This window comes from Nipponia nippon, unplaced genomic scaffold (genome assembly GCF_047370975.1).
Source record: "Nipponia nippon isolate SJK-2023a ecotype South Korea unplaced genomic scaffold, ASM4737097v1 scaffold_2, whole genome shotgun sequence".
NCBI lineage: Eukaryota > Metazoa > Chordata > Aves > Pelecaniformes > Threskiornithidae > Nipponia > Nipponia nippon.
In genome coordinates this window covers 74879368-74904836 of record NW_028262336.1, presented here as the reverse complement: position 1 = coordinate 74904836, position 25469 = coordinate 74879368, and the positions used below count along the sequence as shown (strand labels likewise).

Here is a 25469-nt window from a genome sequence, read left to right as displayed (position 1 = left end):
ACAAACACGTTCCTTATTTAACTTTCTAAGTTTTCAAGGTAGAGAAAAGAAATTCCATATTTCTGGTCTGGAATGAAAGAGAAGGAAATATCTTAAGGACATTTCATTAGAAGTGTCTTAAACATCCTCCTAACAAATGTACATGTCGTAAGCTGAACTGCAAAAAGGGAATTTAACAAAAATTAAACTAATTGAAAGAGAAAGCAGAGCAATATACTGTGGACAATTATAGAAAAATACAGCCAATAAAAGTAACTTCTTTGAGATGAGCTTTCAGAGCAGCTGTAACAGTGAGCCACTGAGACTTCTGGAGAAGTAAACAGTACTACCAATCTGAGCTACATCCAAGTATGCATTGAGGTAGAGAAGCGAGATCCTTCAACCTTTTCCCATGGACTCGGCTTACTTTCCTCTCCAGTACCTTACCTGCTTATCTCAGAGGCTTCCACAGAAGTCTGGGATTTGGAGAGAGAAGTGAAGAAGGGACTGGGAACACCAGAACCCATTGGCAAGTGCAGTTCAATCCCATACAGTTTTAGCAGAAAAAAAATCTAGTATCTTTTCAGCAGAGCCTTGAAAGGCCACCAGAGCCAAAAAAAAACCCCCAAAAACCCAAAACATAGCAGTGGAGCAATGGTTTACAAGTGCAAAGGTCTGCAAGCATGCTCTTCATGTACCACAGGGACAGCACAGACACAACTGAGTATCCAACCCTACAAACACTCTCATTGCCTTCACCCGCACAGTAACATAGCAGGGAGACAAACCCTTTGAGAGGACGCCCCTTCCTCAACTACTCGCCATCTTAAGCAAATGAGGAAAACTGATATTGTCTAGAACTGAAGTGTCCAGTGGAGGTGTATACGTGGGCATTTTCCATTTGGATCAGGAGTGTCTTTTTGAACATCGTCTCCCTGTTGTCTCAACTCAATCTGCTGTTACTCATACTGTTGAGTGGTATTGGGGCCCATGAACTGGACTTCGAGACAAAACCAAGCAGGAACACACACTTCGGTAGCACCCCTCATCAGTATTCAGCTGACGAGGAACGAAGCCTGCAGGGCCAGGCTGCAGCCTGCTCAAAGCAGAGCCTTCTGAACTGCACGGGGACCTTGGCACCGTGTGTTTTTCTCCACAGATCCGCTCCTGTTGGGCTCATTTTCGCTAACATGCTAACTCCCATTTTCTAACGTGACACAGGAGGGTGGTGCTCACCAAAAAAGAGAAACAAACAAAAAACCACACACACACAAATCCTCTCTCCCCATTCTCCAAAAAAACACAAGCAAAACCACAGCAATCCAATAGTACAAATTCAATGCAGAAATGCAAATAAGCAGTAAGGAGTGCAAGGCAGAAAAAGAACATGAGCTTAACAGCAATGATATCATACTGCTTACTGTGTTTCATACATTCATGTTGTATATCCAATTAACTCCCTACACAGCTTTTAACATCTATTTTAACACTTCTACAAAGACTGTAGGAAGTAGAGTACTATAAAATGGTTAATACTAGTACTAGTCAGCATAATTACATGCAGAAAGTATATTATAGTTTTCCAAATAAACTGTGCAGTAAAGTTAAAAACAATATTCTTCCTGAGAAAGTTATATGCTTGCTATGCAGCATTCAAGAAGCAACTATAAACCCATGATGTCATTCTTAGGTCGCCAAGATAGCAATTAATCAAGGTACTTGCAGCAGCATAACTATTTGAGGAGTTGCAACTATTTATACACCAGGCTCTTTGTGGGAGTATTATTCTGGTGTGGTTACTGTCCAGCCTCTGAGCAGTCACTGAAACAAGCCACATGGCAACTAGAGCACCAGCTGAAGACACACAACAAAACATGATCTTCAACAAAACCTATCCAGAGAACTGGACAAAGATGAGAGAGGCTACAGGATATTTACTTGCCTAGCAGGAAAGCTGCCAAAAGAGAATACATCAGGTATTCACCGTGAAGAGATCTAGCTTTCCCTCACATAGTCCCACAGCCCATATACTACTTTGATCACTGAATTTTCTGTGTGCCAGATGTATGTCTAACAGCTTACTGGGACAAACTAGAAAACCTGATGGCTGAAAACCTTTAAATCTTGATCCTGAGTCACGGTGAGCCCACTGCACTTTAAGTTTGCATTTGGAGGGGAAAAAAAAAAGAAGAGAAAAAAAAAGTGGGTTATCACAACATCAGAGCAAACCAATTATAACTGTCAGAGCCGTCAGCACAGCATCCTGCATGATCTTGATCTCAGGAGAGAAGGCAAAAATGACCTCTGTGGAAATATACATTTCCACTGATACATCAGGTCACTCAGTTGAGAATTTCTAAAAAAACAACAGCTCTTGATTTGATGTCTATCTGGGTAGAAAGAAGCTAGTGAATAGTTTGTTGATAACAGGCAAGTAGAAAAATTGTTGTCACAATTCACTGGCATGAGCACAAGGAGGAAAAATCGCAACAAAGAGCGTATACTTAGATCTATTACCGAGTTAAACAACTCACTGCTCAGACAGCTCACTAGAAAATTTTGCCATTTAAAATACCGTATCATCATGAAGCACAGAAGCTGCAAAACTAGTAAAATACTAAGTATATACTTAACGTCTGTTTCAAAACATCAAACTACTTGAGCTTTGTTCAAAACCTTTTTTAAATTTTTTTTGTTTTAAATATTCTCTTCCCCATTTGACAACATCCATTCTGCAGTTTACAGTGAGCATTAAGTTTCTATGGTGCCTTGGCTGCCACAGAAGACTGAAACCAGAGTTCAATGACAGGCTCAGCAAAACCAAATGTGATAAAAGGGCTGGCACAAAACTCTGAGAGCTCGCTGATTTCTTATTAGGGAAAACTTGGTATTGTCTTAGAACTGAAAAAGAAAAAAAAAACAAACCCAAATAGTCCATAAGCGTTTATGTTTTTAACTGGTTCACTAAGGCTTAGTTTCATCATGCATCTACTTTTAGAAATACTGCTCTATGTAGCTGAAGAAAAGCAACCATCAATTCTAGGTGAAACACCAAGTTCTAGGTGAATCACCATCTGGCAGTGTCTCCCTTTCTCACTGACAATGCAGAGAATCTGGGGAAACCCTGCCTCCCCCACCCCCACAATTCCTCAAATCCTTCCCCCCCCCCCCCTTTATTTTAAGTGAGAAATAGTTTTTTCTCTCTCTCCCCCCCCTTTGTGTGTCATGTGTCCCCGTCCCCCCCCCCCGACACCCAGCTAGACTGGAGTCTGAAGCTGGCCTACATTTTTTGCAAGTGCACAAAACTGAAATATTGTTCCAGTTGAGACCTTACAGGTACAAAACATAACAGGAGGATTACTTCACTTGTAGTGGAAGATACAGTACTGGTCATAAGTCCCAGGGCGCAGTTTCCTTAACAAGAGCGTAACATTGCTGACTCATACTGGATTTGTGATCTACCCAATCTGCACCTCCTTTTCCATGAAACTACCGCACTACTGATCCCTGCTCATGGTATGTTCATGGAGTCAACACTTTGCACTTATCCCTGCTGCATGCATCCATTAATTCACATCTTGTAACAAAGACTTTCCAAATCCCTGTCCATCTCCAGAACTGCCTGAAGCATTGTCCAGTTTTCTGTCACCTGGAAATGTAGCATCAGTGACCTTCATTCACCATCAGGAATACCAGCCTCAGGATAGATCTCTCCAGAAATTACACTCTTCCAATTCGACAAAAATAAACAAACAATATTTTAAGTTAACAAACGTAAGTAACAGTATACTATCACCCATTTAAAAAATCCATTGCACTGTGACAGCAAACTTCTATACAATTAAAAAAAAAAATTAGCTTGAGCTTTGATACTGCAGAGCATGCAGCGGCAGACACCTACTCAGAAGGGGGCCTACAACAACACAGTGCTCCTCTACGCAAAGGCAGTGTCTTGGCACTCCGTGCATACGAATCCTCATTTGTTCTTCCTTCCCTATCAGGTTTTCTTTTCTTTGAGACAAGTTGTTCTTTAATCTTTTTTAAGTTTTTATCTCCAAGAACCAGCTTTCTTTCACCTCTGCGAAGTGTCTCATCTTTAATGATTCCATTTTCTTCCTTACCTTTCTTTTTGCCTCTCCTTTTTGGAAGTTCACATGCAAGTTTAACTTTACTCTAGTTAATACTTATATTTGTTTTAATGGAAATAACCACTGAAATGAAATTAAAGCACATGCAGAAGTGCTCATAGGCGTAAAGCCTTTGTTATATTAATTTACTTACTACATTTGCTTTCCTCTCCTTTCCCTTTAAATTTAAGTGGTTTATGGAGAACAATCCCCCAGTTGTTTTCGTACATTTCGAAGTTTAAAAAATTTCAGCACAAAAAAAAAAAAAAAAAAAGCGTGACATATTTGCCAGAGACAAAAACCCCACACCTACTTCTATGATGCTGTTTCATTTCTATGCTTGTCTTGCTAACCATTTATCTCATGCCAAGTCCCAACCTCCACTGGATTAACGTGTAAGGACAACCGTTCTAGTACAAAATAAAGGTCCACAAAATCCATTGCCCTGTCTGGGGCACCAGCCAGCAGTGGATGGCTGGAGAAAGGATATAAGCAAACATACAGTGATGCTTCCTTTGGTACACATTTCCAGCTTCCAAGTCCATATATTAGGGGCTTTATTGAGCCAGAGATCTTAGTGTTTAAGTAGCTCTTCATGAACTTTTGCTACATGAATTTGCATACGTCCCTCTTGAGCCCATTTCTGGTTTAGTATTCGTAATACTGTTTTGCAACTGCACCCACAGACCACTAAAGCACACAACTACACCGGGGTTCTGCAAGTGGGTTTTTTTTGCTTTTATATCACATGATTTAAAAAAAAAAAAAACCAAAACCAAACTCACGTACATTTCTGCGAGATAAAAACTGTAAAATTTTACAGTTTTTTGAAAACACACAATGTACAGTTATCTCATGTATGCTTTTCACTTTCTGGAAAAAAAAAAAAAAAAAACCAAAAAAAACCAAAAAAACAAAAAAAACCCAAACCCCCAAACCCCAAGCAACATTACTACAACATATTCATGCCTTTTAAACATATTCCCTACAATAAGCACAACAAAGATCAAGGAATTTCAATTGTATCATCTAAATGTAAAGGTATAACTAATATGTTTTTAAGAGCAACACCTGTAACACAAAAAAAGATGTACAGGGCATTCAAGTTTGCCCAGCACTTCTCATTAGGGCTGTAGCCACTGCAGTGGTATCAGAGGCATAATGAGTACGGACCAGGTGTGAAACACAAAGTGCAAAGCCTTAGAGATATCACTGATTTAGCGAGATCCCACCTGAAAGGGAGCAGAGTGAAATCCTTAAATTTACACACCAAATCCCCTGTACACTTGCCATCAGTGGACAAAGTATGTAATATACATATGCCTTTAAACACAGCACTGACACGTACATGCCAGGGTTATCTTTGCTTGGTTCCTCTGATGCACTGATTGTGTCTGTAATCCCTCTACAGAAACGAGACCTTCTAGCTTTTATCTGCTAGTTTTACAGGACTGATGAGCTCCACTTGCTTTTAATTACCTACACCACCATGATAGCACTTTTTCCTCAAAGTTTCTACAAGCATACCCCACTTTGAGAGATATGAGACCGGAAGCATTCATGCACTCCTAACGGTTCCAAAAATCAAATTGCTTTAAATAGATGAAGTAAATATTCAGATCTGTATATCTAATTAAAAAAAAAAAAAAATTCCTTTTACTCATTTTCCCTACTTCATTTTGCTCCTCCCCTCAAGCACTTCTGGGGCTTAGGTAAGAATGCACTGAGTAATTCAGGATGTCTTAATCCATGCACTTTGCATGATGGAACTTCCTGCTTTCCTTTGCCGTCAGTTCAGTTCTTCCTCACCTTTTTCTGCAATTATGAAGGACACCTTTGCTACAAAACCATGCACGCTCCCTTTCCTCTCTCGCAGGGGAACGCTCAGTTACCTCAGATGACAATGGAGAGACGTTATCTTTCAGAACACCTGGTCAACTTGCCAGGTGACTCTCCAGCCAGCCTCAACATATGGTTATCCCATGACCCATTGCCCAGTTACATGTCCCTTGAGTTCCTACAGGAGGCCACCACCTGGTACCGAGGTGCTCCATCTGAATAGATGCTAAAGTTCATTACTGTGCTGTGATAAACGCCGTGATTTCTTCTGCAGCTTTTATCTAGTTCCAGAGGCAAAATTGAGACAGAAAAGACAAATGATACACCTGTGCATACCACTCCCAACTGTCATCACAACTTCAGGTCTGATTTTAAAAGATTCCCAAACTGTCCTGCAACTCTGTCTACTCTCACAAGCACAGAGGAGGAATAGAAAGAAATCAGGCTGACCGTCAACTGAGACTGGCACACAGCTCCTGTCACTGGAAAAGATACAAAGGAAGAACAATACTTAAAGAAGAGCATCTGTCTCAATAGACTGATGGAATATAAACCTCACTCTTAAAAACACCATTTTTGAGTCAGTATCACTGATGGGACACAATTTAATTTCTATCCAAAGGTGATCCGCAACCATATAATATATAGAAATCGGTTTACAAAGACGCACAGGGAAAGCAAGAAATTTCTTGGGATCCAAGCATGACTGAATGATTTTTCTTAGAACACCACAGGCTACTCCAAACTTTGTCATACAAGGAAACATGCTACTGTATCTGTATGGCTGTCCCTCATTTCAAAACTAGAGGTCTCAAAATACCACATTCCTTAAAAGTTAATAAAAAGCGATTTTTATTTTTATATATATATATATGCGCATATTTTCATATACACACAAATATGTACAAAACCACAGAACTATACTGGTGCCCCTACATTGGGAAAAGGCTGAAGCATGTCTACTGTTAAATACCAAGAGAACTCACAGGAAAAGAGACTACAAATAACACAAGAACAGGTAATCTCCAGTTTATACCTTACTAGGCCCCAAGGAGTCTGACCAGAAGAGAGGAATTAATTGGAAAACTGGCTTTATCTGCTCCATCATCCACGGAACGACTCGTCTGTATTATGGAGAAATTCTTAAGAGACACAATCCCTTATTAATAATATCATGGACTGTTTTCCCACTGGAGCTGTGCTACTCGCATTCTTTCTCATTGGAAAAGTATTTATATATTTTAGACTGTTTACTGCAGTAGCTGAACAGAATGGAGAGAAGCAGCAAATGTAATGAACCAGCCATCCACAGACCGTAGCTTCAGGAAATTACTAGGAACATACCTATCTTTGATGTAAACACATAGACTAAACACTTCTAAAAAAATTGAACATTAATATAAATTGGGGGCGGCGGGGGGAAATGAGTGAGTGATCTGAACAATATTCACTTCAGATTCTCATTAAATAATCCCGTTTCTTCCATCTCATCCATTGTTTTATGCCTCGTGGTTTGGACTCCTGGGGGCAGCTTGTAAGAAGTGGTGTCTCAGACATTCCTCAGCACCATGTTCTAAGAAATCATTCTTGCCCAAGTGCTCTCTTTCTTCTCCAAACTTCTAGCACTATTCAGGAAGCATTAAAGAACATGCCCTGCCTTGTTTTTCAAAGCAAGCTACTGAACCTAACACTCTCCCCACTACCCCCTTTTATAGCTGCCATGAAGGCCTCAGAAGACAACATCTGTTTGTCAAAAAGCCCTCCCTCAAGATCTTTAACAAGGAGGCATTGCTCAGTTTTCCTTGCAACTACTACTCCACCCAGTCCATTTTCTCCATGAAACGCTTTCATTCTACATTTATCTGTTTCACTCTAACTGATCTAGAGTTAGGGAGGAAGAGTAAACAAAAGTAAAAGAAGAACCCCAGCTAGTTTTCCGAGTTTCAAATTCTCTGAGATAATCTCCTTATTCCTCCTCATCTCCACACATTTATCAGCAAAACATACACTGTGCTACCAGAGCAACGGTTTCTAGCTCCTTTATGGCTTTGCATGTACAAAAATCCAGACCTCCAGTTTTGCAGTAAGATGTAGATGCTCCCAACGTCACAGCTCACATAAAACGTAGAATAAATTGAAGAGGCAACCCGACCTCCCTTGCAAGGCACTACTGTACTTTCCTGTTTTCCTCTCTGTGAAAAGACCTTAGGACTTAAGGGAGAGACAGGCTAACAGCTCAGGCGGGTGCACTTTCAGAACTCAGGCACTGATAGAGTCAGATGCTGGAGTTGCAGAGTGATCTTGTGCAGAAACAGAAAAGCAGCAGCTAAAGCCTAGATAGCTTCAATGGGCATGAAAGGAATTTGATAGAGTATGTGAACTATAGAAGTCATGAACTCCACCTATCAGTCGTGACAGGTGAAAATGATCCTGCATAGAATAATGAACATAAAGCCTATGCATCATAAACCTCTTATTCCACACTGGCTGATGGAAACAAACAGTAGCCATCTGAAGAAATCAATAAAATAAAACAAAATGTTGGTGGGGTTTCAGAGGGATCTCCAGATTTGAAACTGCAAACATCAACAGGATGTACTATTTTCAAATTTAGATACTAAAAGCTTCCCTGCATGGGGAAAAAGAACATGCATGCAATGCTAGTCAATGCAAATTCTACGACCATTTCTGCAAGACAAGTTTTTATGATTGTCTAGGGGTGGAGAGGAAGGAACAACAGTAAACCCAAATTAATTCATGTATTTAGAGCATGGAATTCAAAGGATGTAAGTATGCTCAAGAAAACACTCTCATTTAAGGCTTCAACCAAAGCCCACTGAATTCAGTCAATGGAAGTTTTTCCTTCTACTTCTAATAAATTCTAGATTATACCTTTTGATACTGAGAGGTGCAGGGTATGAAGAAGCAAGAATGAAACACTGGCTGGGAATAACTGGATTATTTTCATACTCACTATGTACTGTAGATTAGGCAGTTTGAAAGAAGAGAGAGACAGAGAAGAGGAAATTTATTGAGAAGGGAACCTGACTTTTAATGAACACTCTCGTATTTCTTCAGGAATGGAGGAAGGTCCGATATCTCTCTCTTTTATGGTAAGCTTATACATTCTCTTTTTCTCTATTTCTGCTCTCCAGAGTCTACTCTGCACACCACAGTTCCCTATTTCACCTACCTAAGAGAAACTTCAACCATTCAAGAACAAAAATGAAAAATCACTCAGGAATCTGAGTTCTGTCCTCTTCTTTAGCCACTTGAATTAAGTGTATTACTACACAAATAAAGCTGCAGCAAACTAAGAAGTGATTTAAAATCCTACTCCATATTCTTCTCCACTCAGTACTAATATTCATAAAACCCAATATCCATAAACCCCTATATTCATGTATGAAATCTGACATTTTCCTCAAGAAAATGGCATATATTTCCTTAAGAATAATTCTAATCATAGTATCTTCACAACAGACTTTTACAGGGCTTTTAAAAATAAAGAACAAAATGAAAGACACGCATAGGAAAAAAACCTACATGTGTTTCAAATACATAAAATAGAGAAAAAATAAATGCAGAAAGTGAATGCGTTAAGTTTTGTGAAGAGATTCATCTCCCCCAAAATACTTTCTATAAGGAATTTTTTTTTCTGTAAGGAATTAAGAGATAACAATTGTATTTTAAATGAAAATAAAGCAATAACATACTTTTCAAACAAATGTCTTCCAACTTCAGCATCTACTGCACTCAGTGGATCATCCAAAAGATAGATGTCTGCATCTTGATACACAGCTCTAAAAGGTTTAAAGAAAAGTCAGTATCAGTGTCTTACATTTGTTTACTTTAGTCACTAAGTCTGACAATTTGCAAATTTTAGAAACAGCAAAAACCACTAGCCTGGCCAGATTTACACGGGCCTTCTGTCCCCCACTCAGCGTAGCTCCACGATCTCCTATTACTGTTAGGTCACCATCTGCTAATAATTCCAAGTCCTGTGAATGTGAAAGAACAGAGAGCAAGATTTTTTTTTCCCCCCCATCATTTTAATTTCAAAGACCAACAAAGCTGCTTCAACATGACATTTTCTTACTTGGAAAGTATTAAATTATCATTTCACAATAAAACACAAGGATTTATACTAAATGATATATCCACGGTTACTTTATGACTTTGTACCTTCAGCAAAAGACAATTAAGAAAGCAGGAAGAATAGGTGAGATCTTAAAGTCCACTTTTTCTACAGCTTTGCCAGAGGGAAGTGCACTGCTATTCTTAGTTACAAGAAATATGTGCTGATGATTCAAGAAAATCAAACTAAAAATTATGAAGTATAACAGTAAATTAATTATTTTTTACTAGAACAAAACGAGCTATCACAATAAATAAAACTGAACTAACTCTTATCAGTAAATTATATTCCATTTGGCAACATCCTTAAGAACTGCATTACTTTTATTCTTACTGCAATGTATCCAAGAGAAATAATCACAACATTCATCACACAAATTTGGTTAATTTACGGGGCTTGGAACTATGAGTAAGAGAACAAAATTATACAGTGTTCCATGTCATATTATTGTAATTCCTATTCAGGAAATACAGAAGTTTTATATTAAGCTATAAAACATATTCTGAAAGTTCATTCACAGCTTTCATAAGACACATAAATTTCAAAGAAAACTATGAATGCAAGTCTAGCATCAAATATGAAGTGTGTTTTTTTTTTTTAAATGCAGTTTGCTGTCTTTTAAAGTCACTAAAACCTTAAGTTTAGACAACAGCATATGACTGAATATCAGCAGGAGATAGTAAAACTCTATCTACCATGAGTAAAAACCTTGCAAAAAAATTTTCATCACAGTAACCATCTGCTTTTCACCTGTGTCGCTGCTGACAGGAATATCGTAACATGCTGCATAAAACCTTTTTAGCTGCCAAGCGAAATGTCTGTTTGTTGACAAATCTGGCTTAATCCTCTTCTATATCTCATGTCACAAACTCCTTAGCGCACAGACCTTTCAAAAATATTTTTTCATAAAACCACTTGGGCTCAGCAAGTTCTCCAATATATAGATAGCCATTAGCAATGCATAATACATGATATACATGACATTTCTTTTAAAAAAAGCATATAGGATATTTACAAAATAGAAGTCACAAATAGTGCTAGTTTGATCATTTGTTTTCCACCTTTTATTGCATTTACACACACCCCTACCATAATACCAGTGAAAAGGGCTAAACGTGATTATGGAATTAAATAATTGGGAATAGCTTTTTCCAGATTTGTCTGTGCTTCACATAAGCTACACCTCCCTCTAGTGAAAGTTTTAGGAATTACAAGAATACATGTACACATGGATGTCAAGAAGAATTACACATATTTATGTTGTGACAGGATTTATTTCATATGCTACTAATAATAATCAATTCTATATATTATATATTGCAACACATAGCACAAGTCTGAAAAAACACTAAGATAAAAACAAAGATCGTGAAAATAAAACACACAAACAGAAAAGCGTACCTTTTTAAGAGCACAGACTTTTAAAACTTTTTCGTATTTTTCTTTCTCATATTCCTTGTCAAACAATATATTACTTCTCACTGTACCAGAAAACACCCAAGGCTGCTGAGAAACATAGGCAATTCTTCCAGTAACATTTATCAAACCTTTGTCTTTAGGCAGCTCACCAAGCACAGCACTTAAGAGCGAAGACTGGAAAAGATTAAGAAAATAAAATAAAAATTGAAAAGTTTGATTGCATTAAAGACATCACAGAGATTGAGCAGTGTTTACTGGCATCATGGCCTATTTCACCCTGTCACTCAAACTACTGTTAACAGTAGAAGAGCACCAGTACCCTTTACATGCAGTCTAGGAGCAACGTACAAAGTACTTTTTAACTCCGAACCATCTCCTCCCCACCCCTACAAGGACATCTGCCTTTCTTGAATGCCAGTATCTTGATGTGAAGCGTGTTATTCTACACAGAAAGGAACTGTACATTTCCAAATTTCTAGTCACGTTTAACAGACTCATAAAAACCCCACAGAATGGAGTAATCGTTAAGACTTACTTTTCCAGCTCCTACAGGACCAATCACAGCCAATAACTCCCCTCGTCTGACAGTAAATGAAAGTTGTTGAAGTGCTGGGCTTTCTAAACTCTATGGATTTGAGAAAAAGTTAGGCTTCCTCAGTGATGAAATACGCACCATCAAAACAACTCTTTAGAAGCAGAAAACAAAACGTAAATCACTAAATTAGCAACCCACATGCCCACCATATTTTCAGGCACGCAGTTTGCCTCTTCAGTAATTCACACACACTTTTGAAAGACCCCAGTCCTTCACCACAAACAATTAGCACAGATAAACAGCGTTCAAGGAATAAGGAACCCAAAGGCAGCAGAAGCAGTGCTTCCAAAAAGCCCACACACCCTCGGCTGCAGCTCAGTACAAGGCTGGGGTGGCAGCCTCGGAAACGGGAGCTCCCTGCTGGCCATCGCACCGGCATTCATGGCCCCAGCACAGCACGCCCAGCAGCTCCGAGCAGCCAGACAAATGCTGGAAAAGGGTAGGGCTGAAGCTCTCTCGGAGCCCCAAGAAAGCTAGGTCTGTGTTTGGTCTAGTCAAGGCTCTACCCAAAGTGAAAAACAGAAAAATGCCGTTTGATTTTACATGACTTCATCTTGTATGTCGTGGATTCTCAGAGACTTTTCATGGACAACGTAGTGGGCTATTTGTGTGAAAATACACTACGCTAGGATTGTTTGTTTAATATTCCTTTTTAGTATGCCTATCCTTTATGTTACACTACTGATAAGAGCTTATTTCCCAACGTATTTTGCACCTCTCCTATCAAGGTTGTAAAAATGCGTATTTCTTGTGAAAAGAAAGGATGCTCATGTCTTTAATAGCTATGCTAAACCGCAATTCCTAAGGGCCTGGTGCAGCTCCCTCTCATTAAAGCAAAACACCCTTGTAACAGGATCTGCCTTTACATGCATCTTAGACCACGCTAAGCATGACTGACACTAAAATGCAAGCAGGAAAATACACGCATTTAAGGAAAAAAAAAAAAAAAGTAAGACTATTTCTATTAAAGGACCAAATGAAAACCCAGCCTTAAGCTTCAGGAAAGAAGAGCAAGGTGAAGAATATCTAGTGTACCTCTTAACAGCTTGCAGACTGCTTAAAACCTCCAGCCACCCTTCGAAGCTCAAGAAGCTGAAGAGGCCACCACCTAACCCCGCACAAAAGATGCCACCTGACCAAGTGCTGGGACTGCAAAAAGGGGAAGCTTGCAACTCATTTCAAATTATTTGGGAGAGACACAGGTACAGTATCCATCCACGCCTATGACAGCTGGGAGAGCTGGGCTAGCATGTGTGTGTCCACTCATGCCAGGAGAAATACTTGGTTCGGCAGCACTGAACCCAGAGCTCAAAGCTGCACGTCCCCCATCGCAGCTCCCACCTCGCAGAAGCACTGCAGGATTCACATAAAATCAGAGTCCTACTGTGAGAACCCAAACTTGGGCGCGTTGTGCGACTCTGCAAAACTACTTTTGTTGCTATTACTAATTTCCACAAGGTGGCATCAACGGGGCTTTTTTCCTTTTCTCCACTCCCCACTCCCAATCAGCATTTTACCATGAATTTGATTTCTTTGTCCAGAGTACACAGTTCAGGTGCTCAGCTAGTGCTAAGGTCAGGGAAACTCTACCAACTTATAGCAGCCAAGGCTTTTTTTTAATGCAAAGTTTGTAGGAAGAGAAAATATCTCTTATTAAATCAATTAGTCTATACGGAAAAAGTAAATAAGCTTTCAGACACACAGGCCCTTCTTCAGATCTCTTGAGGTTGTGCTTCTGTATTCACAAAAGTGCAAAGATACTTCCTCCCACACTCAGGTTTTTGAAAAAAATGTATCATAAGAGCCTAAAAACATTACAGAAAATTTCAAAAAAGTTTTTAAACTATTACCCAAATATTAAAGTGCTGTTGTAAGATATCATAGTACATATCCAAAAGTAGTAATGCAAGCAAACAGCATGGCTACAAACACCTAAGGGGCATGGTATTTTTGCAAAATAGCATTCCTTATAATTAAAGACAATTTGTCCTGAATTCATCACACCTATTTTTAAGCACTAAACTGAGGCACTCAAATTAGAGCACAGACTAATATTACAGCTACGTTCATCTGACAGCTCATTACCACAAATGTCCCAGCTCCCCTGTGCCCTGTCAACTATTCGCATCTTTCACTTCCTTTCTTCTGCCACTTCTCATGGCCTAGCCTTGCAGACGGGTTGTTCGTGGGACTCAGCTATCAGAAAACAAATCACATTAAAAGTAATTCATCTTCTGTCGCTTTATCCCTCTGAACTGGTTCACCACAGGGTCGTACATACAAGCATTGGCACCAGCACAAGGGAGGGAACAGAGACACAGAGTGCGAGGACAGAAGGACACAAGAATGATCCCTGCAGGGGCAGCAGCTCCTTAGGGGAGCTTGGGCAGACTTTACACATCCTACAGTCAAGAGAAAGATGCAATTCATCCCATCTAAAGGATACAGAGATCATATATTGCACAGAAGTACTATGCTACTTAGGCTCCTCATTTAAGTGACTAAAATTACAAGGGATAAATTTGGCCTCTGTTCAAATGCTTGAATTTTAAATCTGAAGTTGCTCGGTTGAGCAGACAGACTGTTCTGTAAACTCAAGGCACATCAGTAAAAACCCGTACTGAAGAATCCATAGTTCCATGCTGGTATCAGACTAGCCTGTGGGACTCAAGATAATACTTGCCTTATTAAAACAAAAGTGTGACCATGAATTAATTGGCTTTGTTTATCTTTTGATAAACTGTAATACACCATGTTAGGTTGTTTTCCTAGAAGTCTAGCTAATAATCCCTTTTTTACTTCCAGTGATTTTGGATTTGTGGGTTGTTGCTTTTTTTAGTATCTCTTTTGGCTCACAATCTTTAAAAATTAAAAAAATTACCATCCAGCTGTACAGTGTCTGTACAAAGACCCAAAGAGCCTTGAGAGGCCTAGTCAGGGGAGCAAGCTAAGTCGTTACTTGACAAAGGATAGCGTATTTTTATTATTCCTTTTATAAATCCTCTCTCTCAGAACTCGTCATCTTTTCAGTGAGCAACTCTATAAAATTATTTTGCATCATTGTAAGAGTATATAAGAGAAACTTTCTGAGCAGCTTTTAATAGTTCTGGGAGAACTATTCTTCTCCCATACACACTGCAATTAAATATCAAAATGAAAATTACAGTAACAATTTTGTGGGTGGTTTGTTGGTTTGGTTTTTTTTTTTAATCGAAAGGAAACCAGTAATTCCAGTCATGCTGCCCTGCTTTATGCAATATAAACAACTCATGAAAAAAAAAAAGAAGAAGGTGTTTTATGGGCATATTATGCAACCATTTCCTATCAATTGTTAACAGCAGTACCAATGTTGCTTTGGGAAGAAAACAAAGCTAAGAAATACATTCTATTTTGCATTAGAATGTATTCACCATTAAGTTTTTCATATCAATTCATTTTTAAAAATTTGTTCAATGTCTCAGAAAGATTTATGTCACAGAGACAACTCTGAGAAAGTAAAGCACAATAATATAGTAATTTTCTTTTGTAGCTGAGGAGGAGGAGGAGGAAGAGGAGGAGGAAGAGGCAGTAGATCCTCACATATGTTTTCACACTTTATCTTCCTTGGGACACAGCACATGCAGGGGGAAGAGGGTATATAAAGGGAAATATGTGACCTGTCTTATTTGCATTACATTTATATGCAAAACTCATTTTCAGAGCTTCCAGCATTTCTTACGGAGACGGAAGCTTCCCTTGCACAAGAATACTTGCAATTGCTCCAATTCATCACAAATTACTGCTTACCCATAGCAACTGCAGTTTTAAAACAGAAACAACAGTCAATCTTTGCCTTTCTTACAGAAAAGGATACATAATAGATTTATCACCTGTGTATTGTCCCTTTTTCTAGTAATTTCAGTGGTTTTCATGCATTTTAAGCAGAGAACAATTTGTAGCTGAACAGTCTCAATTAAAATACCAGAGTAACAAATACGTGCAGACCAGTCTCTGAAGCTTTCAAATCTGTTACGAGAAGTATAATATTGTACTGGTTCTAGACTAATGGACTGATCAGCATTCAGTTCACAGAAAAAAACCCCATGCACTAAGACCCACCTTACTGTGCTGTCTGTCCTCAATTCCAATTTAAGTATCTTGGCTACAGTACAGTGCTGTTTAATAACAAGAGAGATTTTCACAGAGAAACGCAAGGATTTTCATTTAGTATAATATTCAGGAATAGCTACTTTTAAGATGCACTTGATAGTGTTTTCAGTACTATTCTACAGACTTACCTTAACATACTAAAAGGATTCTCATACACAAAAGATGGAATACAAAACATCAGCACACTCTACATAGACATACTGCTTTTTAGACTTAAAATGCCTGCAGTGCCAATATACTTTACATTTAGTAGAAGTAAATTTACCTTATCCCAATAGCAAGTCAAATCCTGAACATGAAGAATGACATTCTCATTATTACCATGCAGTTGCGGCTTGAAGTGTGAGACCTCATCAAGTATCAGAAAGTTCTGCAATAAAAGAAAAGCACAGGATATTGCCTAATGTGAGACTGAGAGCAGGAAAGGAACCCAAGCACATTTTTGGAAGCAGCATACAAAACCATTAACTGAGGGGAGGGAGGGGAACAACAACCGCAAACCGATCAAGGAATTACATTTTCAAAGCAATGTGCAACGCCTTCAACAGCGTACCTCTAACTAGCTAACTGTCCCCACCCCCCCAAAAAAAAAGTGCAGATTTAATAGCATAAAAGTACTACAGGACTCTAATAACCACCTGCTCAATAAAACAGAACTCCTGAAGCAAATGGACCTTAAGAACCCGCCCTGTCTTCTCCTTAAAACACTGACAAATCTTACAATTGTTTGACTCCCTCTTCCCATGCAGAAGAGGTGAAACCCTTACTGCAACACTTCATCATTCCACTGCTTTGATGGTAGAGGCTTACGTTGTTTTGCTTGGAAGAACAATGACAACACGGTAAGAAGCTACCCACTGTCCCTATTAAGCATTCTGCAAGCAACAAAAAGGCTGCAGAACACTACCTGAACCTCTCCTCCTTTTAAAGTGCAAGGCATTAACAAAAAAAATTGCTTACGCCTGTGTAACTAACTGGTTTGTTGCATTTTCACTGCTGTACTTCTACATTATATCCCAGTCAGAGAACCTTTCCTTCAAGTTGCATAAACACGCACTTTTGTACCACAGCCACACTTCTAGCACACCTTGCTTGATGCTAGATTATAATAGCTCAAACATGTTTAGAAAGGAAAGGGGCAAATTCTAGAGAAAACTTTCAAGGGTAACAGTGACACAATTTTAAGACAAAACCAGAAAAATTCTATCGTGCTTTGAATCGCAGAGCATAAAGACCTTACATAGGCTCTAGCAGACAATACTTTGAGAAAAGAAGGAAGGTCTTGATCTTAGAAGCCGAGACCAGTTAACAAGTGCTGAGCTAACAGTTTGCAGCGCAAGGTAGCTGCTGAAGGCTCAGGGAAGTCAGTAACTGAGAGGAAGGAGGAGGAGGATGGCGGGAGCCAGGGGAGGGCAGGAAGGGTACTGGTAGGTGTTAAGAGGCCCAGAGGTACTGCTCAAACTCGCGCTGGCGGGTATCGTTTCAGAGAGCGGTGAGAAGTCAAGTGTTTCAACGCAGCGGCCTGCAAACTCAATGCACATACAGATATGTCTCCACCAAAAGGCAGAAGCGCAAAGCCACACACGCCTGAGCTCTCCGGCAGGTGAGTATTGCTGAGCGCTGTTTTAGATAGGCAAACGGGTACGTGTATAAAAGAGAACTCGGGACAAGAGAGTGGTAGGCAGGGAAAGAAACTCCAGACACAGCCTAAATCAGTACTGGGGTGTGCGGCTTGAGAAAAGACCTCAGAAGTGTGATTTGGATTTAGATGATGGCTGAAATACCAGCAGTTACAAGCAAGGAATCGTTGTTTCTGAGTTTACCAGGAATTTCTCTTCTAGCAGTAGCATTCACCACAGGTATAAATCCTAGCTAGCCATTTAACTCAAAAATGTTACAGTATCACATATGGAAGATTTCAAATAAAACCAGTACAAATGAAGAAAAAAATTACATGGTTAACACCATGAATTTTAAACCATGGGGGGAAAAAAATCAACACTAGAAATAAAACTTTCAAATGCAATAAATAACTTAAGCCTTAGAGACTCTTTAAGTTCTCTTAAAACATTCTTCCATTCTTTTAGTACTTAATAATCTTCCGTGCAGAGGAAAATAAAGTTGCTACCATCCACAGGATGCTGAGAAGCAAACATTAGCTTGAGATATGACTGTCCTTGAAAGAGAAACCTCTATCTTTTGTACACAGCTGAAACTTATTCTCTTTTCTGCATGTCTGTCAAAATAACCCTCTGAAAAACAACCACTCTCACTTTGTTTCACGAGGTGACCTTGAGCCTATTATGCCACCACAAAAGAGTGAATGAGGTTCAAGAAGAGATGCAGACCAGCTCTGAGATGCGTTGCTAGGACAAGGGGGAAAGAGAGCTTAGGTGAAAAACTCAATAAGGAAACCACTATTCTTTTTGCCACACAGTTCTTATGTATGTACAAATGAATATGGAGGAAAGGCTAATGCTTCCTATTTGACTATCATTCTTTATTGTCACCTGGAGCACAGCATCTCCTGCTTCCTTCTCCCATCTGAGCATACTTCAAGATCAGTGCAGAAACCTCACTTGTTCCACAAAACCGAAGAGAAAGCACCTTCTTAAAAAAATACATTTCCAGTTTTGCCCAAATATACCTAGCCATTGCCTTAGTAATTTTTTTCTGTATTTCCTACTCTCTTCTCCTTAATTCCTTTCCACTTATTTATATTTCAATAACACATCTTTGGTCAGGCAGCATCTTGTCATTCAGTAGCAAAATGTCCAACCCCGAAACAGTTTGGGAAATGGAAGCTAAGAAGTTGGTGACGGTATCAAGGATGCTACAGATTCATTAGAACAATTCTTTGCCCAATGAACCTCGATTCTGGAGCTGGTTTCCAAAAACCATCCTTAAGGAATCATAAATGCAAGGGAGTTGGAGCCAGCTGTCAGAAGCAAAATCATGCAACCACTAGGATATGCTGGAAACAGAGACAAGAGGAAAAAAAAGGAACAGATCGTCACTGCCTCTGCTCAAGTGCCATTCTCCTGCCCCTAAGGCATCTTTTTCAGCCAGTCACGTCTCTCGACCTGCACAGCTTGAAAGATCCCTTGAAAGAGCACTGCCGTGCAGCTGAACACAGGGTATATGAGAGAACAGAAAAGACAGTGTGCAACATCCAGTATCCCGAGCGCTTCTCTCCCCTCCCACACTTTAGTTTAAGCCGTAGTAATAAATGGTAATGCCTACAATATTGCTGTGGTAATGATTTTCACACATTAACCTCTAACTCCATTCGCATCAACTTTTACAAAATGCTTCTTTGAAGTGCAAAGATTATGTGTTTAATACATAGTTTTTTGTGCAGGCTTAGTACAGTTAGAAAATTTATCAACAAAAAAACTTGGTTTATTATATTCAAGCACATGGAGAAGAAAATAAAATAGGAGATTTTTAGCTACTTTCATCAACAAATGGCATAGTGACACTACGCAAAGCCATATGATTACATCTAAAGTGTTTTCCCTATTGTAGACTAGATTAACCTGAGTTTTTTTGCAAAATTAAGTTCTAAAATGGCTGGCATGCTTTAATTCTGTATTTCGATAACCTGGCAATTTGGGATTTTTTAAGTTTTAAATTCAAAATGCATTTTGCATTTAAGTCTTTTGCTCTTGCACTTTATGCTGAAGTATTGGTATATATAGCAAACATGACTGTTTTATTCACAACACACACTACACACAGCAAACCAAACAAAATAAAGTCCATCTGCCAAAACCAGCAGCATTACTGATATTCATCCTTATTGAAGTTGAGTCTTCAGTCCAGTATTGAAAGCAGCCACAAGACACCAGCTAAGGCTCACACCTGTCCTCCGTAGCTGACAGGGTAGTGCAGTGCACACGGAAAACGAATCCTACAGCTCCCACCTGCCTGCTTTGTCCTCCAGCTCCCAATCCCAACACACCTGTATACCTGTACATGTTCCTCTTACTTCAAAGATGTCTACAACACCTCTTCGCATGTACACTTTTCTCCTACGTTTCAGCCTGCCTTACAGTGCATGTCGTATTTTTGCACATGCATACACAGCAACACATTCAGTTTTCAAAAGAGGTTATTTCATGAAAAATCCCAAACTGCAAAACTAAAATAAGTCTGCTTTTGTCGGTGACATTGAAACAATGTTAGAATAAGAGAAGAAATCCACATACCATTCAAATCAATAACCATACCTTGATTCGTCGTATGCTAACCACTGCCTCGGATACTCTCTCAACAGCCGCAGGGAAGAACAGAGTTACTGTCAGTCTTACTGCACCATACAGGGACACTGCAACAAACACCCGACTTGCAGAGATAACATTGCCAAGTAGTACATATGCCATGAAAGTCATGAACACTGTTATTTTGCTTGCCACAAAGAAAGAGGCTAAGTTCAGTCCTCGAAGGTAGGAGCTTTTCATAACCATGGCAATCTCCTTCCTAAAAATGCAAAATATAAACAATCACATCAATCTCTCTCATTACAGTTGCCCTCAACAATAGGATGAGGGGAAACCCACTCCCAGGATCTTACTCATATCCTTTCTCCTCCCCTTGCACCACCCCAACTCATATGTAAAGAACTGCAAAGAAAGTATGTTACATGGTAAATAACAAAAGAGAATTTAAAAGGCTTTAGAAATGGAGTGGGGAAAATTAATTGTTTTCTATAGCTACTAAGATACTAAATATAATATTTTTCAGAGACAGAAAACCAAAATACTCTTTATTTCTGCTTTGGTCAAACTAGTATTTTAATTCAGATTCGCATCTGCTTTGAATCTTTCTGGGTTGTGTACAAGAGCAAAGACGAAAAAACCTCTGTATAAAGGCCAAGCACCAACAAACTCCTTATCCTTCCAATATCAAAATCCAGTAGAATTCAGTCACAAAACTCCTGATAAGATCAACACATACTCTGCAGTTGAAAAAACAGGGCAACTTCCAGAAGATCAAGAGATCACCCATGGCCCTAGTATCTGGCATTATTCAGCTGCTGCTCCTCAAGCTGCATCACAGGATCTGCAGTATTTCCTTTGATCTCAGTCTAAATCCTTCCCCATTTGGACCCTGCTCCTGGCTTCTTTTGCTCTGGGAATTCTGGTTTGTAATTCAGAAAATACTGATCTGAGAGGCCAATTGTTCTGCCAGCCATTACTCGAGCTAAATAGTGATGGAAGTACTGCACAGACACATAAGTCTCCCTCCAGCAACTGAAAAGCTGCTGATGCGTATGTTTTCAATTTCCACTTCAGTTAAATTTCAGTTTCCACTTCTAAATGACTCATCAAGTCCAATCCTCAAAACGTTACTGCACTGTCTACAATGTGGATGCCATCAGGCTTAACTTATTAAAATAATAGTTTTTCTTTATCAAGAGAGCCGTAACAACTTACTCCTTCCCCATATATTCTAATCTTATCTGCTGAAATAATATAGACTATAATATCCTGAAACGATTCCTAATTTCTCGTCCCAAATATTATGGCAATTCTCAGGGAAAATCTTGATCATTTTGACTACCTTTCACTTGGAACTATATACTAAGATTAGAAACTCGAGTTATGATTATACAATTTGAAGTAAATTAAGCCCTCACTTAATGGAGAGAAGGATGTACGATGCGCTGCTGGAAAACTAGTTAAGCAACTTTCCCACTACACTTGCCAAACTGGCTGAATTAACAGAATTTCAAAGAGTTTCAGAGACTTATTTTTTCAGCTTAAGGGCTCACAATCTCTGATCTCCAGAGTACAGTGAAAGAACATTTGTATGTAAACTATTTGAATTGGGTCTAATTCAATTACTTCTACAATCCTGGATGAAACTCTTTTCCCAGCCTCTAATAATCCTTAATAATCCTCTCACTATCTGTGGATAATCAGCAAGTTCTTTGTGCTACTCTCCATAAATATCAGATAAATTACAGCCTACCTGCAGGCTGTATATAATATACTACATCGTCTTAAGGCACGGAGTTATATAAAAGGAAACTACTTCGGACAGCCACAGGGAAAAAAGAGCAACAGAGGAGTTCAGATGTCATCTTAGCAACTGTCAAGGGCCACTGTGGAAATACCAGGCAATACATCACCTGGCTGAATTTAAGACTTTTAACTACAGTTTTCCACAGTGCAGTTAAAGAAAACGAAAAGGGCTCAAGATGTGTTTTGGAAGAGCTTATTTCTCTCCATCATTAAAAAGGAAGCCTCTAATCCTAATGGGGTGTTGAACTTGGAAATCTAAAGTTTAGTGATGTGAATATGCCCACTGAGAAAGCTTTCAATAAAGAAGTATCTTCTCTGGCTCCAAGCAAGAGAGCAAAGCTTTCAATCAATCAAGAACATTCAATCAGCACAGGATCCTATAATCTGAAGGCGGAAACAATTACGTGCGTGGGAAGAAATGTCTCAGGGAACATTAGCAAGTTTGCAAGCCTGCACATAGATGTAAAGGAATTCCAAATTAAAAAAAAAAAAAAAAAAAAAAAAAAAGAGAATTTACAGCAGGGTAACAACTTCTACTCATATGCTGGAGAGGGACATAACATGAAAACTAGACTATGAGGAATATGCACCTGAACTCCTACAGTTATCCTTTAGCACTGAATGCTCTTATACTGTCAAGTAAAAGCACAAATATTGATTGAAAGTCGAATTTATGAGTAAGTTTTAATCAGATGCTGATGGACCTCTGAAATGAAATGTGTTAGGATACCAAACTCAGCTGTCCTTGCCAGTTGAACAACTAGGGAATTTCTGAGCTGCTGTCTTTCTCCCCTCCACCCTTCCCAGATGGCTTGAGCGATACTTGAAAAAGCAGAAAGGGAAGCAGAGTACTACCCCAGCATGCTATCATTTCGGACAAAGTCAGATTCCATATACTTCTCAGAAGGGAAATGTCTGCTTACTGGTTCCTTGCTATTACTTTACAGAACTGTGAGGATTAAATTGTTCAGTTACAACTACTACAGTTTATTAGTTGCTGGTTTTAAACACAACCATAAAAGGAAGCATTAAAAAACCCAGAATTTATAAATATCAAAGTTTTTTTTTTTTTCTGTCCCCTTAGGATATGTTTTTATTCCTTTGATCTTTCTATAGAAAGTTTTAAAAAAAAAGAGCCAAAGAAGTTCAAGTAAACTGCACTTTAAAGCACAAAATAATGCACTTATTGACATGTAAAAAAACAGAAACAGATTTAGATCATATACCAAGCTGTATCTTTCCAGGATTACCTTCTTAAACCATTCACAAGTTCCGCAAATGATTTTTCCCAAGCATACATCTTTATTATCTTCATACCACTTATGACTTCATTCATGGTCCTAATCCTGACATCTGTTAAGGCAGCTGTCTTGCTTCTGTAAATAGCACAAAGTAAAAATTCTCAGATTCTCAAAAGAAGAAGAGACTATTTACTATTGCATAGCATACTCATATTAATGAAGTTTTTGCTTTTACATGTGAAGAGGATTCATATAATCGTAATTGCATTAAAGAGTCTTCCTAAACCAGTATCTTAAAGCTGACACACAGCAGACAGACTTGGTATGTCTGTATTCCTGGTATTCCCTGTTCTCAGGGAACTGCGAGTTGATTCAATGTTCAGAATTATATGTCAGCTTGCACAAACACATGGTATTCCTTAAACAACCCATTAGTGTACAAACCCCCCCCCCAAATAAAAAACTTACAAATATTAGATTTAGAACTAAACAAAAATCAGAAAACTACTTTTAGAAATGGTTTTGAAATGCCAAAATAACCCTTCTCATAAGGCTCTCTTGATGTTGTTAAAGAAACTGGTCTCCATTTGTGTCTTTTGAAGATTAACCCTAGCTGAAGCAAAGATTACTTAGTAACAGTACATGAGCTATAATTTAGGAGAGCCAATCTAGATATGGTTTAGTTTAATAAATAAATATTATTTAAGCATTAATTGTAATTACCACTGAAGTAAATATATCTATTTTGGTCCCACATTATGTTTGCACTAATGAACAAACTGGAAAATATATATAATTAAATAATAAAGTCACAGTTTTAATTAGGAAAAAAGCATTGCAAGTTAGAAGCCATGTAATGAATGCATACACCATGCTAATAAAGCCTATTACAATTCTGAATTTATTCATGTAGACAAACATACCTCGCACATAGTGAGCTATGGTAGGCCTTATTTTGATAAAACATACCATCTCCTGCTAAATTACTTATTTTTCTATATACCAATGAAAGTTAAGATTCAGAGATCATATTTTAAAAAAAAAAAAAAAAAAAAAAAAAAAAGAGCTGTTTAGAGAGAGTGGCTGGGTTTTGTCAGCTTAACCTGCTCCCTGTAAGATTTCTCTGATGCTCTGGAAGAAATAGCCATGTTTAAAGTACATAAGCAGAAAGAATTTCAGGCACCTGCTTGTTATTTAAAAAAAAAAAAACTTCTCAGCACCAGCATTCCATAAACATTGGGATGGCTGAAGCAGGGCATTAGGAAATATTTATACAAGAAAACTGACAAAAGAAATGTAGGAACTTGGCCCTAATACCATCAAGGGTTCTTATTAAGACTGAGGAAGATAGCTTAGCCTAAACCAACCGTACTGACATGGAACGAGATTATCATTTTGAAGTCCTCTTTTCCAAAAAGAAACAGTAGAAGAAGAACAATTCCTCAAAGAATGTGAGAACTCATCCCCTCTTCCCCATGCACACACCACCACTGCAAAAGGCAAAATTTAGCATGTGTTGTTCGTGTCTCTGCAGCAGCAAACAACAATTCTCACCTGCAATCTTTTGAAACAGTCACTTTTCAGACCTAACTTCCAGACTTGGTCTCCAGATAACAGAAGGCTGAAGATGATTCAAAATAATAAACTTAACAGAGGTTTCTTTTTTAAATGGTGTGAATCAAAAAGGTTCTCATAAACCAATTTTTCAGTTTTCCCACTGAAATGGCATCACAGTAACCATCTTTCAAATTGCTTTAAAATGTTCAAGAGGGTATGGGGGGGTATTTTTCTTTGGGTTTTTTTTTGTTGTTTTTTTTTTTTTTTTTAAGTTACACTCTTCTACATTGCAAAAAGCATATTTTGTACATACACACCAGAAGCCACAGTCTCAGAGATATTATATAATGGTTTAAAGTACACAGAATTCCAGTGCTCTGATGGCAATTTACAGCA

At 38.6% G+C, this 25469-nt stretch overlaps 1 protein-coding gene across 2 annotated transcripts in view; it reads right to left on the bottom strand.

Annotated features, from left to right (window-relative positions):
- ABCC4 (ATP binding cassette subfamily C member 4 (PEL blood group)) overlaps window positions 1-25469 on the bottom strand; it is a 153878-nt gene that overhangs the window by 103224 nt on the left and 25185 nt on the right. For both annotated transcript variants that reach the window (XM_087758464.1, XM_087758465.1), the window contains exons 7-13: window positions 23526-23651; window positions 20479-20728; window positions 16512-16616; window positions 12038-12127; window positions 11485-11676; window positions 9852-9946; window positions 9662-9748 (exon numbers count right to left, since the gene is read on the bottom strand). In XM_087758464.1, coding sequence (XP_087614590.1) covers window positions 9662-9748; window positions 9852-9946; window positions 11485-11676; window positions 12038-12127; window positions 16512-16616; window positions 20479-20728; window positions 23526-23651 — 945 coding nt within the window. The remainder of the gene's footprint in view (window positions 1-9661; window positions 9749-9851; window positions 9947-11484; window positions 11677-12037; window positions 12128-16511; window positions 16617-20478; window positions 20729-23525; window positions 23652-25469) is intronic.